Here is a 14,619-nt window from a genome sequence, read left to right as displayed (position 1 = left end):
TATGAAGTTAAATCCAGGTGTTGAGAACATACGAGTTTTTTGTTTGTTCTTTTCTTTCCATATGAAATTTCATAATTTTAGAACAAGTTTTCTTTTTTTTTTTAAAAAANAATGTGAACCATCTCGTTGGGGGAGGGACGGCCGTTACTAAACCGCGCTAGCGGAAATCTGCGCACATGGGGGGCCGGGGGGGGGGGGGCGGAGGCGCTGCCTGAACACAGACACCGCGCCCACATCCACTGTGGGACAAATGAAGAGAACTTTTTCCCTTTAGGGAAAAAGGGAATGAAATAGGGTGAGTGGAACTTCAAAGGTACTTAACATTTTATTTCTTTACAAAAAGGATATGAAGTTAAATCCAGGTGTTGAGAACATACGAGTTTTTTGTTTGTTCTTTTCTTTCCATATGAAATTTCATAATTTTAGAACAAGTTTTCTTTTTTTTTTTAAAAAAAGACAGAGCAAGAGAAAGAAAATATATGAAGAATTTTTAAAATGCATCTGATGCCTGGGCATGAAGGTCTGTAAAGTGACCTTGCTCTACGGGTTGCTTAAATAATTAGGTTTAAAAATCCATCAAACGCTCTTTGCATCCCACCTCCATGGTACTGCTTTGGGTTCTGCAATTAGCAAGGGCTTCCATTTCTTACCTGAATATCAGTTAAGTGCAACATTGTCTTCTTATAAGAAAGAATATCAAAATCTGTTGCTTTCCAGATTACATGATTGAAAAATTCACCTATTTTTATCTTTTTGGTAATGACAATCAGGTAATTTCCTGCAAAAAAGCAAAGCAAAACTCAGACAAACATAAATAAGGCAACTCTAACGACAAAGTGACAGTCCTTGTTGTTTAAGCTCCGAAGGTAAGACTGTATCATGCTACATAATAAAAGGCCTGTGGTTTTAAAAGCCATCATATAATGTATGAATAGAAAGGCCAGTATATTATTTCTAGAAATTCCTATTGGAGGTTTACATTTTTTTTCCCACAAGGTACAGCAAAAGCTTTTCACAGCTAAACAGTCATCTTAGTAGATCAAAGGCAGGACAGAGACGCTTCGCTCTCTGCCCATGTCACCGCCACGGCAGACAGGCTTCTGCTACATTTCCTAGTGCGCAGCTTAAGGCACCACAGGTCGTGAGATCTGACCACCGCAGGACAACGGCCCATTCACACTATTCCTATGTCCTTCCTGGCATCCTATCAGCACAGTGGCAGAGAAATGTGCTGGGCAGTAGTGTAACTAAGTGGTTAGTGCAGCATTACAGGTGGTCCTCGGCTTGTGATGGTCTGACTTAGGATTCTTCCACTATACTGTGGCGCCAAAGCGGTACACATTCAGGAGCAACCACACTTTGAACGTGGATCTTTTCAGGGCTGGCCACAGGCGGCAGGATGCCCTCCCGTGATGCTGGACACAAGGCGAACACAAGGGTGAATGATAGAGTCTGCAGAGTATTCACAGGTCAGAGGTTCTGCTCGGCTGGGGGCTACCGTGGGTGCCTGAGCACGTGGGAGGTGGGAGGGGCTGAGCCACGGTGCTCGGTAGGTTGAGTGTGTTACATGCATTTTCGACTGGACACTTTCAGCAATGACAGGATTACTGGGAGGTGACCCACCCTAAGTCTGGGGCATCTGCACAAAAAGAAGCCTGCACAGCACCACGCACGCACCAACCCTGATTCTGACCGTCTCCCTGACCCCCTACAAATAAAACATGGTGAGCCTTTCCCACTAACTAATCCTTACGCTCTGCTGTGCAAGGCTCTCCCACAGGTGCCCTCCTGGAAGTGTTCCCAGGTGAGTCTCTCTCCTAGAACTCGTCATGCTGTACTGCAGTAACTGACTGCTAAGCGCCTCTCCCTGACTGTAACCTGCCGACAAATGGGACTTGCCTCCTTTATAACCTAGTGTCCAGCACAGTGCCTGACACAACAGGAGTTTTTTCAGTTCAATGAAATGAAATTTAGATAAACAAAATCATTTTCCTAGCAACCCAGAACTAGGTAATATTCTCTGACACACACTATGTCTTATTCCACTCAGATGGAGTTGAAGTAGAACACTCTGGTCCTTAAGTGTATTAAAATTTTTATTTAAATATCTTAGAATTTATGAAGTGTTTAGTTGACTAGGGATATCAACTCTAGTTGAAATAAAACCAGAGACACACTTCTTTTTTAATAGACTCTCAGGTTGAAAAATTTAACCATTTGGTGTCTGTTACTTTTAGAAATTAATGGCAAATACTAGTCTACAGTTTCTTGCGTAAGGCATGACATCAGAAGTATCCATTCATCCCCCACACTCATTGTGTCAATTTAACTACCTCCCCTGTCCATCCAAGCTGATCGGTGCCTTACCTGCCACCAGGTGGATTGTGCCCAGGATCCCAAATATCGGCCTCGTGACAGCGGAAGGAGGAATATCTTTCTTGACTTTAAAAGGAAGACAAAATCACAGAACACAGTCACCAGCAGAACAGGAAATTTAGTTTGATTTCAACAGTTAAATGAAACCGACACGGATGACTTGTTCTCAGAAAGCAATCTTCCTGCATGCTGGCAGAATCTGAAATACAGACGTCCACGCTGGACACAAAAGTCTCTGCCTGCCCAGAATATGGTGTCAGAAGTAACATCCTTCAGCATTATCAGTTAAATTGTGGGTAATTTCTAATGTCAATTTTCAACTAAATTTATTCAACCTCTTGCCACAAAGTAAGGCTTTATCCCTTTAAGAGAACTAGAAAGTAAGCAAAAAAATCAAAAACATGAATAATAAAATAAAATTTAAAAGAAAGTGAATGGAAGGAGGGTTGGACACGATTCTAATTTCGACACACAACAGACAGAACGCAAACAGGACTTGCCTGCCCACGTCTGCGGACATGGGAGGTGCGGGCCCAGGGAGCCAGGGGAAGGGGGAGCCTCCTCTGCGGGTCGGACAGTGATTTACACAGGCACGCGGGGAGGCCCCACCACAAGCTGCGACTTGACCAGTCACGCCCTTATTAATGAATTACCAGTGATCTATTAATCTTAGATTACAAGGTTTGTTTCATAATCGTTAAAACTTTCAGCCAACGTGTTTCACGGAACACATTTTGTAGCACCCCAGTTTAGGGAACAATGCCCCATCAAATAAGCTTCACCCGCCCACCCCGTTACCGCTCCTCCCCGGCCCAGAGACAGTCAGACGCACAGTCGGAGAGGAAAGGCTCTGGGGCCCAAAGGAAAACCAAGCTGTCCCCATCCACTCATGGTTTCCCAAACTTACATGGCTCTATACTTTTTCTTTCAGTCACAGCTGAATCGCCATGTTGGAACCCATTCTGAAACACTGCGGTAAACCCAAGTTCCTTTTCTTAAAGGCAGTCCTATTATTCTGAAGTAATTCTGAACAAGGACTAAAACTCGCTTCCGTTCCACTCAGTAACTCAATTTACTTAGCAACGCCGTGCCACAACTAACTAGCATGGAAAAGGGGAGCACCAGCGCGACGAAGAGCTGGGAGAAAATCCTCAGTGTACAGGGATCGTCTGATAAATTTTTAAATAGAGAGAGCTGTAAGCTGCGTTAACTGGAGTGGAGTGGCAATAAAACTGGCAACTTCTAAGAAACTAGGTTAGCTTCTCTTGGAAGGAAAAGACCCCTCTCTCGCGACAGCCTGCACGTCCAGCAGGTAGAGAAACTGTGAGCGGTCACGCTGGCGTCCGGTCGAAGCACCTCTTCCCATGTCTATGGCAGAGTGGGTGGTGTCATCATCTTTATGTCCACCCTGCTCATGCCTGTTAGCTTTCCCCACTCGAGTGGGGTCTGCAGCCTCTACCCACAAATTCAATGCCACTGAAAAGTCAGAAATAAATGGAAAATGCATCCATACTGAATAGCTTTCATAAGACACTAACTCAGTCATATCAACACATTGTATAAGAAAGCAATGTAATTAAACATCACGAGAAGGGCACGGCCATTGGTTAAAACCAGTCATCTATTGTATGGGGCAATGGCAATGGCAATGGCAATGGCAATGGCAAACTATAAAACTAAGACAGAGCTCTCTGATTCCATTTGGTCAAGTAAAAACTATGTATGTGGTCCTTACCAAAAAACCACGTAACCAGGAAACTGAAATGTACAGCCATACCTTTCTTATACTTTATTGTCCTGTGCCAAGTATTTTCATATTTCACTTTATCCAAAGGCTATCTATCGTTTACTGAATGCCTTCTATATGGTTACTCAAATACTGTAGAGCTCAGTGGACTGAGCACAGGCCTGTAAACCGAAAGGTTGTTGGTTCAATTCCCAGTCAGAGCACACACCTGGGTTGCAGACCAGGTCCCCAGTGGGGGTAGTGCAAGAGGCAACCAATAGAGGTATTTCTTGCACATCGATGTTTCCCTTCACCTCTCTATAAAAGTAAATTAACAAAATCTTTTTAAAAAAAGAAAAAAAACAATTCTAAGGGTGAATTTTTAAACAAATGAAATAGGGAATTCTAAACATAATATCACATGGTACATTAATTTGTCACCAAAATTATTTCACATTAGTCAGAAACCTATGTTCTACACAACTAAAAAATTGTTTTTAAACCCCAGAGAAACAAAGCGGAAATACAACAGGAAAGATGGGTAAGACAGACAGATAAAGCTTAAAAACTTGTTTTAGGCAAATGATGTTTATGTTATTTTTTATTCATTAAATCACTCTCACAGTCATGAATATTTTTAAAAACAAAAGCAGCCATTAGAATTCCATGCACTTAATGCTAACAAATAAGAAATCAGCCCTGGCTGGCGTAGCTCAGTGGATTGAGCACGGGCCTGCGAACCAAAGGATCATGGTTCGATTCCCAGTCAGGGTACATGCCTGGGTTGCAGGCCAGTTCCCAGCAGGGGAAATACCAGAGGCAACCATACATTGATGTTTCTCTCCCTCTCTCCTTCCCTTCCCCTCTGAAGATAAATAAATAAAATCTTAAAAAAAAAGAAAAAAGAAATCATTGTTTCTGAGTCCTTACAGATAGTAAAATTGTCGAGATCATTTTTCCTTTCCATAAAAAGGAGGAACCGTAAAAACCAAAGGAGGGGAAGAATCACGGTTTGTAAGACCCTCAGAGGTGCACACCCTGACACGCCCAGCTGACATAACGGCCACAGCACAGGGGTGGGGTCTCGCCCGGGCCCCCCAGGACCTGCCTGTGAGATACCTGAGAGGGTGACCTCTGTGGACACGCGGTCGATGATGAGCACGTCATCTGCTCCGTCGTCACAGGCTTCCACGTAGAATTTTTCAGGTGTGATATGCCTAAGAGAAATGTAAGACTGTAAGTAAATAAACCAAATGAAACACAGATTTCTAAACAACTACTTATCACAACAACATCGGCTGGGTTTAAACCTGACGTCATTCCCTGGCTTCGGAGTACACGAGACTGGAACGCGTCCTCCTGGGTGCAGGGCTGCTGTTTTCACTTGTATATCTAACGCTGACAAATGTCACTTTGCTGTAATACCGCCAATTTGACTTCTTACACAAGCAAATCATGACAAATTCTAATTTACTATATTCCCTGTGGCACAGAAGGCAGGAAACACAGTAGTTGGCTGCCCAGCCTGTGGGACCAGACCGCCTGCGCTGTGTGACTCTGTTTCTCAGTTCCGCTATCTATAAGTAAGGGTGGTCCAGACTCATCAAGCAGTACTGTTGTGAGGATAAAATGAGCTACTCTTTGATAAGCATTCATAGAACAACAACTGACAAACTGTAAGCAAGGTCTAAGTATTAGCTAAAAGTACTAAGAAACACATTTTTAATAACACATTTTCAGGAAATTATTTAATAAACTACTTTAACATTCAGGTATTTTTGTTTGGTTGGTTAGTTCAAATGCCACTTAAAAAAATGAGAATAAAAAAACACCTGATTCTGCAAAAATGAAAAATAAAACCGAAGGGGGTAAAGCCAGGCTTGGGACAGTAACGCAAAACATACGCAGCTTTGTAACCGGAGCCCAACAGAAATACCTGTCGGTCCTCAGGAGGCAACCTAGTAACGCAGGCGAGCAGTTTAAGCATCGTCAGGGACAGTCCCAGGACACACGGAGGACGAACAGGAACAACGGCCTGAAATGCAGACCACTAAGGGGGGAATGGGGAAATCCAACCCTCCAGGAGCTAACCCCGCGGCAGGGAGGAAGCCAGGCCCCCGCACCCTAGAAACTACTCTGAGCTGGTCTTAAACCACCTTGGAAAACTCGTCTGCGCAGCAGCCAATCTGAGGGGGTTTTCTTTTCTTTTTTAATTCTACTCCCTCGATTCCACTCCTTTGTCCACCAAATCTCACACAAACCACACAGTGTGAGCTGCTCGGTGTCACAGCAGCAAGTCCTGGGGCAGGACAAACCTCATGGGGGGGGGGGGTCCTAAATCCTCGGAGGATGATCAACCCTAGTCATCCAAATACAACTCACATCCTTTCACGGTTCGCCTGTAACTAACTCCTTAAGATTAGGCCAGTTTCCTCCGTTTGGGGAGAGGGTTTGCCAAGGGAATGAAAATCCATTTAAACACAAATCAAGCAAAATGCAATAAAGACAACACCTCTCACAGTCCTCAGTCCAAACTAAATGCAACAGTTCACTCCTTTTCACTGCAGAATAGTCTTCTCTGGGCCAATCACACCTGTTTACCCACCCACCCGCTGACGGACACGGCTGTTTCTAGTGTGGGTACTACCAGCAAAGGTTTTACGGACATTCCTGCAGAAGTACGAAGGCAGACATGCGCTTTCATTTCTCCTGGGTGACTACCGACAAGTAGAATGGTTGGATGATATCGAAGTTGTTTAACGTGTGCAGTCAGGAAAAAAGAGGGGGAACTACAATCATTACCTATGCACTGGAGACTAGAAGGCATATGATAAATAAAAACCAAATACAAAGTAGAAAAAAATTTTTCTAAAGCAGACCTGAAACAAGGCTTCTTTATAAGCTTTTGAAAAAACCACCGTCTCTAATTCAGGTGGCATTCTGCTAAGCCTTGCTCTTCAGAGGCCCCCCGCCACCCCTCACCCCCATCCCTTCGGTGCCACCAAGTGCCCCTGCGGCAGGACCCGATCCACTGCGCCCTCCAGGGCTTAGACACCTGCAGTGGTTTTATATCAGGGTGGCCGCTACCACGGAGCGTCCTGTTCCACCTCCTCTGACTGACACACCAGGAGACCAGGAAAACTTTTCATAGTGTTCAAAAGAGTAACAGACGATCTCCTCTGTTACCTTATTTTTAAATGACTGCAACACTGATAAGAAGCGGTCCATTACCAATGCTGCTCTGGCATTTGGTGAACTACCAATGACTTGTTCTAGCCCCAGCAGCGCCCGAGCAGCCACCCACCGTCACAGTCAATCAGCAAACACACGTAGCCCCGGTTCATAGGGGACGGTTACTACCTCCGAACTACGACTATATTTAGCTGGAACCGAAGACTGCCAAACCGTAACAGGACCGCACCAGTGGTAGTTACTGGGTGGGCCAAAAAGTCTGTTTAATTTCTTCACGGAAATGAAAGACATTTTCATTTTCACCAATAACTTTATTGATTCAGATATTTTGAGTATGTCGGCTCTCTCCCATGGGATAGAAACACTGACTGTTCTCAATTAATGTCTTGATTCATTCGCTATCAACTTCAGCGGCTCCACCCAGCCATGGAGCATGGCCAGCGAGAAATCCCCAGCACGAAACTTCGCAAACCACCTCTGACACGTTTGATCAGTCACAACACCTTCTCCACACACCTCACAAATCTTTCTTTTTTTGCATTTCTGCCTTTCTTGAAATAATAAAGCATAACAGACTGAAAATGTGTATTTTCTTCCATCTCCAATATTAAAATGGCTACACAAAAATTCATCAATTTTGATAAGTTTTTAAAAAATGTACACTGATAAGCCCTGGCTGGTGTAGCTCAGTGGATTGAGTGTGGGCCTGCGAACCACACAATCTCGGTTCGATTCCCAGTCAGGGCACATGCCTGGGTTGCAGGCCAGTTCCCAGCAGGGGACACACCAGACACAATCATACTTTAATATTTCTCTCCCTCTCTCCTTCCCTTCCCCTCTAAAAATAAATAAATAAAAATCTTTAAAAAAATGTACACTGATAAGATAGCTGTCACAATACAATCTAACAAAATTGTTTCAAATGAAGTTAAAGACAGCTAAGTGCTACTAGACCCATCTTACAAAAAACCCACATGAACTTTTTGGCCAACCCGATACAATGAAAAGGCTTTAAGACTTGCAGTAAAAAACACAGAGGTTCTAATCCTGACTCTCCTATTATAGGCTACGTAACGCAGGTCAAGTGACGAGTGTCGACCCCATGCCAGGCCTTGTTCTAGGCACCGGTGGTACGAAGCCCCTGGATCACAGAGCTTATATTCTAATGGGAAAGAGGGTCAACACGCTAGGACGTAATTTGGAGATTTCAGATGGCGGTAAATGCTACAAAGGACACAAAGGGACTTCCCGCCAAGATGGAGGTGTAGGTAGACGCACTGTGCACCTCCTGGCACAACCAAAAGAACAACAACAATTTAACAACAAAAACCACCAGAACTGACAGAAAATTGAACTGTATGGAAATCCGACAACCAAAGAGTTAAAGAGGACACTCATCCAGACCGGCAGGAGGGGCGGCAAGGACTTGCAGCAAGGCGGCCACACACGCATGTGCAGATAAACCAGGTGAAACTGGGGAGCAAGACAGATCACGCAACCCAGGGTCTCAGCGTGGGGAAATAAAGCCTCAAAACACAGATTGAAAACACCTGTGGGGGTTGAGGTTCTGGGAGAGACTCCCAGCCTCACAGCAGAGTTCGTTGGAGAGACCCACAGGGTCCTAGAATGTACACAGGCCTGTAGGAGGGTGCAGCCAGGGGGCCCCCAAAAGAAGGATTTGTAATGGGGGTCCAGAACTCAGCGTGTCTAGGAAATATTAAAAATACGGGATGTCCTCACCCTCACAAGTCTGAGCTGGGGGGATGGGATACATGGAGCAGGGCCACTGAGTTGTTTTGCACAGCAAGTTTCGCAGATAACCTCTAGAATGGTCATTTAACATATCTATAACCTTTAACTGGTTTCATAGATATGTTAAATAATTGTGGCCATGCTTTGAGCCAGGGGGATGCAAGAGACTTCCATCCAAGATGTAACTGGGAGGCAACTCCCAGCCCCTGCTACAGCACCTGCGTGAGAGCTTGGAGATGACCGGCTCCACGCCACCCCTGCCCAGACCCACTATGGCAGCCCAGTAAAGCTGGGAGGATATGGGAGTCCTGGCAGGTGTAGCCAATTGTGGGAGGAGTCGGAAATGGGGCTGCAGAGGAAGATGGGCCCAGGGATTTAAACACAGACGTGGCAGCCATTGAGGAGAGAACCTTGTGCTTTTAGCCAGAATGGGGACTCCCGCAGCCACGTGAGAGACTCACCATGTAGCTTTAGCAGAGAAAGCCATGTCGCTTTGGCCAGAGTGGGGGACACCCCCCTGCAGCCATGAGAAGAATCATCATGCAGCTTTGGCAGAGGACCGCCACGAAGCTTTAGTAAAGAACTACTGTGCAGCTTTCTATTTCTTTTCCTGAGATACGGTACCTTGGACTGGGCAAAGGGGAAAAGAAGGACTGTGTTTGTGGGTGTTTTAAGGGACTCTGGGATTTTGATGAAAACATTAAGTCATTACTCTTAAGTCTGTAAAACTTGAATAAATAATTCCTTTCCTTTTCACCAATCTCTAACATGGAGAGCTATAATTCTCTGGCGAAGGGAAAGGTGAAGTATGGGGGACCCCAGGAGAAGGGGGGGTCAACTAGGTAACATTGTGGGACCCCCCTCCCTGATGGCCAATCCGGGAAAACCATGGGAGACACATGTGCAGGAGCTTTACAACTACTTGTCACAGTAAAAGCCGCCAAAACTAGCCAGGAAGGATCCGCTCTATAAGAATAGAGTCCCTCCAGCCCATGAGGTCAATCTCTGCTTGGAGTTGGCCTGCTCCCATATTCTTGGCCAGGTGTTCGGTTCAATTCTTTGTGCTAATCACCAAGAACCTGGTTACCTGTGCCCACCTGTGACAGGCCCACCCACATGGGAATCAGCACCAGAAGGGCCCAGTTTGCTTAAGGGAAGCGGTGGAAGGGACTGAGATCCCACAGAGAGTGGAGCAAGCGCCACTGTTCCCTCTCTGACCCCACCCCCACATACAGTGTCACAGCCCAAAGACGGGGTTGCCCACCCTGGTGAACACCTAAGGCTCCGCCCCTCACTATGTAACGGGTGCGACAAGACAAAAAATGGCCTAAACAAAAGAACAGATCAAAGCTCCAGAAAAATACAACTAATTGATGAAGAGATAGCCAACCTATCAGATGCACAGTTCAAAACACTGGTGGTCAGGATGCTCACAGGATTGGTTGAATTTGGTCACAAATTAGATGAAAAAATGAAGGCTACACTAAGTGAAATAAAGGAAAATAAAGGGAACCAATAGTGATGGGAAGAAAACTGGGACTCAAATCAATGGAGTGGACCAGAAGGAAGAAACAACCAAACAGAAAAGAAGGAAGAAACATGAATTCAAAAAAATGAGGAGAGGCTTAGGAACCTCCTGGACATCTTTAGACGTTCCAACATCCGAATTATAGGGGTACCAGAAGGGGAAGGGGAAGAGGAAGAGCGACAAGTGGAAAACTTATCTGAACAAATAATAAAGAACTTCCCCAGTCTGGCAAAGGAAATAGACTTCCAGGAAGTCCAGGAAACTCAGAGAGTCCCAAAGAAGTTGGACCCAAGCAGGAACACACCAAGGCACATCATAATTACATTAGCCAAGATTAAAATGAAGGAGAGACTCCTAGAAGCAGCAAGAGATAAGGGGACAGTCACATACAAAGGAGTTCCCATTACACTGTCATATGATTTCTCAAAAGAGACCTTACAGGCAAGAAGAGGCTGGACAGAAATATTCCAAGTCATGAAAGGCAAGGACCTACATCCAAGACTGCTCTATCCAGCAAGGCTTTCATTTAGAATGGAAAGGCAGATAAAGTGCTTCTCAGATAAGGTCAAGTTCAAAGAGTTCATCATCACCAAGCCCCTATTATAGGAAATGTTAAAGGGATTTATCTAAGAAAAAGAAGATAAAAAGCATGTATGGCAAAATGACAGCAAACTCACAATTATTAACAACCACACCTAAAACAAAAACAAAAACAAACTAAGCAAACAACTAGAACAGGAACAGAATCACAGAAATGGAGATCACAGGGAGGGTTATCGACAGGAGTGGGAGGGGAAAGAGGAGAAAGGAGAAAAGGTACAGAGAATAAGTAGCGTAGATGGGAGGTAGAAAATAGACAGGGGGAGGGTAAGAATAGTATGGGAAATGTAGAAGCCAAAGCACTTATATGTGTGACCCACCGACATGAACTCAAGGTGGGGAATGTGGGCGGAAGGGGGTGTGCAGGGCGGAGGGGAGTGAAGGGGGGAAATGAGACAACTGTAATAGCACAATCAATAAAATATTTAAAGAAAAAGAAAACAAAGGTACAGAGGAGATTCTGGGGGTGGGCATGTTACTCAATCTTCTTAAGGATTAAATGAAACAATAAAAACTCCCGGCACAACTGGGATCAAAGAGAAGGAAAAAACAACAACAGAAAGAGGCACTGACGTACCCAAGAGCCACCCGGTTGGGCTGTTCTATCTGAAGGGTAATCATGTCTAACTCAGAATTCTACCCATAACCACACTACCCAGCACGTGCGGCGACAGAACGCTAACATTTTCAGATGAGCCACATCTCAAAGACACCCCTTCCACTCCTTCTTAGAAAGAAGGAAAAGTGGGGGGTTTTTTCTTCACAAAAATGGAGTAAATTAAGACTTGGACTTTGGAACCCAACACAGGAGAGACACAAAAGAAATTCTCACGAGGACGGTGCAGACAGGCGTGGGGACAGTGGCCCTGCTGCACGCCCAGGGAGTGGGCAGGCCGGGGGCGCAGGGTAGAGGCTCCCAGAGGCCAGTAACCTCAGGCTCAGACATGAACTGCCAGGTTCCTGACACGTCTGAAAGGAGTTTCATTCTGAAACTGAGGATTAATCAGTGACAGAGACACTGAAAAAGCCAAGTAAATGTAAAGAATCAACCACTTTTAACTCTAGGAAAAAAAAGTTTATGAGGTAATGTAATTAAAATATCCTACTGACTTCATCCGAATCCTATCTACACAACCACAACCAGTCTCCTACTGTGACCACATGGAGGAGAGGAAAGGAGAGCGTGGTAAACACGTTTACAGACATGGAGTAAAATACCCGAAGAAATCGCTTAAGAAGTTGGCGGCGATGTCTCCGGGCAGCGGGGTGTGCGGGGTGCTGCTCTCTTACATTATAAGTTTCGTGTAGTGTCTACTGTTAAACCACACACATGTATGACACTAAAATAAGCACTAAGCTTTACAACGTGTTAAAATAAGAAAAAGGAAAAGGAAAAGAAAAAGAAGTGTGGATCAAGGCAGAGAGCTGCAGTCCCAGGGCTCTGGGCCTTCCCAGGGATGTCACCTCTCGCGAAGACGCTGCTGGTGCTGCCCCAGGCTAGTTGACAATGTCACTGGAAACCACTCGATGGGAACAGAGACTGCCAGCTAATCAACGCTGCTAACAAGAGTCGCAACAGGTAACGACTCAGAACCCCACCAGTCCCAACGGCAGGTGCCATCCCAGTTCACAGTCACCGACATGGCCCTTCGCTGTCTTCCTCCTTTTTCCTTCCACTTCCCACCTCTCTTTAATCGGCCATCGTCGTGACGGAAGTACATCTGTTTATGTGGTAGGTTTTGTTCGCTAAGTTCTATGCTTCCCAGGTTTCCTTTCAAAAGCTAGTGAAACCAGCGTTAACTCTCCAGCACTGACTGTCAGAAACAGGTGAGCAGACAGACATCCAGTGGTTTGATGCTTGCTGGCGTGTACGGTTTTATTATTTTTGTCTTTAATCTTCACCAAATGGGCTACTTGGTCTGTAGACAAAGTTTATCCGTTCCCCGTGGTATTTTCACACAAGAAGACAGCAAAAGGTCCAACCGATTTTCCTAGGGACTGTAACAAAGACCTACATGAAGTTGGTTTGCGCATATGGCCCTTAACTGATGTTTTCTTTGGCTCAGTAACGGAGTCAACAGGATTCTAAAAACTGGTTTTCTTTCTCCCAGCTAAGGAAAGATCTTGACGGGAATTTTAATTGGATTTGATGTTATAATGTAATGAGTAACAGGAGAAGGAGGGAGTAGCGTGTTTTCTCTGATTAGAAAGTCTACAATGAGTCACTTTCAAAATGAAGCCAAGTTTGCCAGGAGTTTTTCAAAATTAACCCGTCAACAGGCCACACTGAGTTCTCAGTGTAATAAATATATGGAAACCAAGACAAAAGACTCAATGATAACCATAAATCTAGGCAAAAATCCTCTCCAGACCGCAAAAAGAACAGCTCTCCGTCGCTGTGATGTCTCTCACTTCCGTAACGCTCTCCCGCATCACTTACTTTACGAAATCGATTTCAGAGTTATTACAAGGAGAACCCCTCCAAGAACATGACTTGCTCATTGCCTGTGCTGTTGATAACAAATCTCTAAAGGTCGAAGAAATGCTGTGCCCCGGAAAGAACACTGGTCCCCTCAACAACCACCTGGGAGGCTGGGAGGCCCTAACGGGTGTTAGCACTACCTTCTTTCTCGAAAGACAGGATTCGGTGTCAACACAGAGCGCTGGCTTCTATTAGGATGGCACATAATTTGGGAGACAGGTAAAAATAACATTATACTGAAATAACAATTACTTCCTATTGACAACTTTCATCTGGTTGACTATGTTCCTTTTACGGGTTGCTGCCCAAGTATGGGTCAAAAAAGGGAGAAAAATCACAGGAAACTGTAAATTAAATTCAACAAAAGCAATTCTTACTATTATACTTAACTAAATGCATTTCATCTTATAGCCCCCTGGTATTCAATAGCTTTTAAGAGTGCTTTTAAAAAATTATCCTTGTTAAATTTTTAAAAAGCAACCTAATTATAATATAAACATCAGATGTCATTTTATTTTCTTTCAGTGTTGGCAATGTGACTTGCCAGTGTCTGAGAACATGCTTTTTCTCCCATGTAACATATATTTCAGGAAACTGATCTCTTCAAAATCCTGTCAAATCACAATGAGTAAAAGTAACCTCAAGAGTATTACTTGCCGACCTCACACCCATTAGAATGGCTATCGTAAAAATCAAAACAGAACAGAACACCAAATGTTGGTGAGCACGTGGAGAAACGGGAACCTCGCACTGCTGGCGGGAACACAGAGTGAAGCGCCTGCCACGGGAAAACAGTGTGGTGGCTCCTCGGATGACGACACACAGAACCACCGCGCAACCCGCAATTCCGCTTCTGAGCACATACTCGAAGTTGAAAGCAAGGCCTCAGCATGCTACCATGCTCACAGCGGTATTACAATAGCCAAAAAGACGGAGGTAAACTAAGTAATCATTGACAGATGA

The 14,619-nt window shown here is 44.7% G+C and overlaps 2 protein-coding genes across 2 annotated transcripts in view; both read right to left on the bottom strand.

Annotated features, from left to right (window-relative positions):
- SACM1L (SAC1 like phosphatidylinositide phosphatase) overlaps positions 1 to 14,619 on the bottom strand; it is a 45,114-nt gene that overhangs the window by 25,049 nt on the left and 5,446 nt on the right. The window contains exons 2-4 of the mRNA XM_037030605.1: positions 5,222 to 5,319; positions 2,368 to 2,442; positions 651 to 778 (exon numbers count right to left, since the gene is read on the bottom strand). Coding sequence (XP_036886500.1) covers positions 651 to 778; positions 2,368 to 2,442; positions 5,222 to 5,319 — 301 coding nt within the window. The remainder of the gene's footprint in view (positions 1 to 650; positions 779 to 2,367; positions 2,443 to 5,221; positions 5,320 to 14,619) is intronic.
- LIMD1 (LIM domain containing 1) overlaps positions 10,131 to 14,619 on the bottom strand; it is a 65,639-nt gene continuing 61,150 nt past the window's right edge. The window contains exon 11 of the transcript XR_005064214.1: positions 10,131 to 10,143. The gene's annotated coding sequence lies outside the window, so the exon portion shown is untranslated. The remainder of the gene's footprint in view (positions 10,144 to 14,619) is intronic.

This window comes from Sturnira hondurensis, unplaced genomic scaffold, assembly GCF_014824575.4.
Source record: "Sturnira hondurensis isolate 20B ecotype Veracruz unplaced genomic scaffold, ASM1482457v3 Scaffold0020787, whole genome shotgun sequence".
Lineage (NCBI taxonomy): Eukaryota > Metazoa > Chordata > Mammalia > Chiroptera > Phyllostomidae > Sturnira > Sturnira hondurensis.
This window is presented reverse-complemented; position numbering and strand designations above follow the sequence as displayed.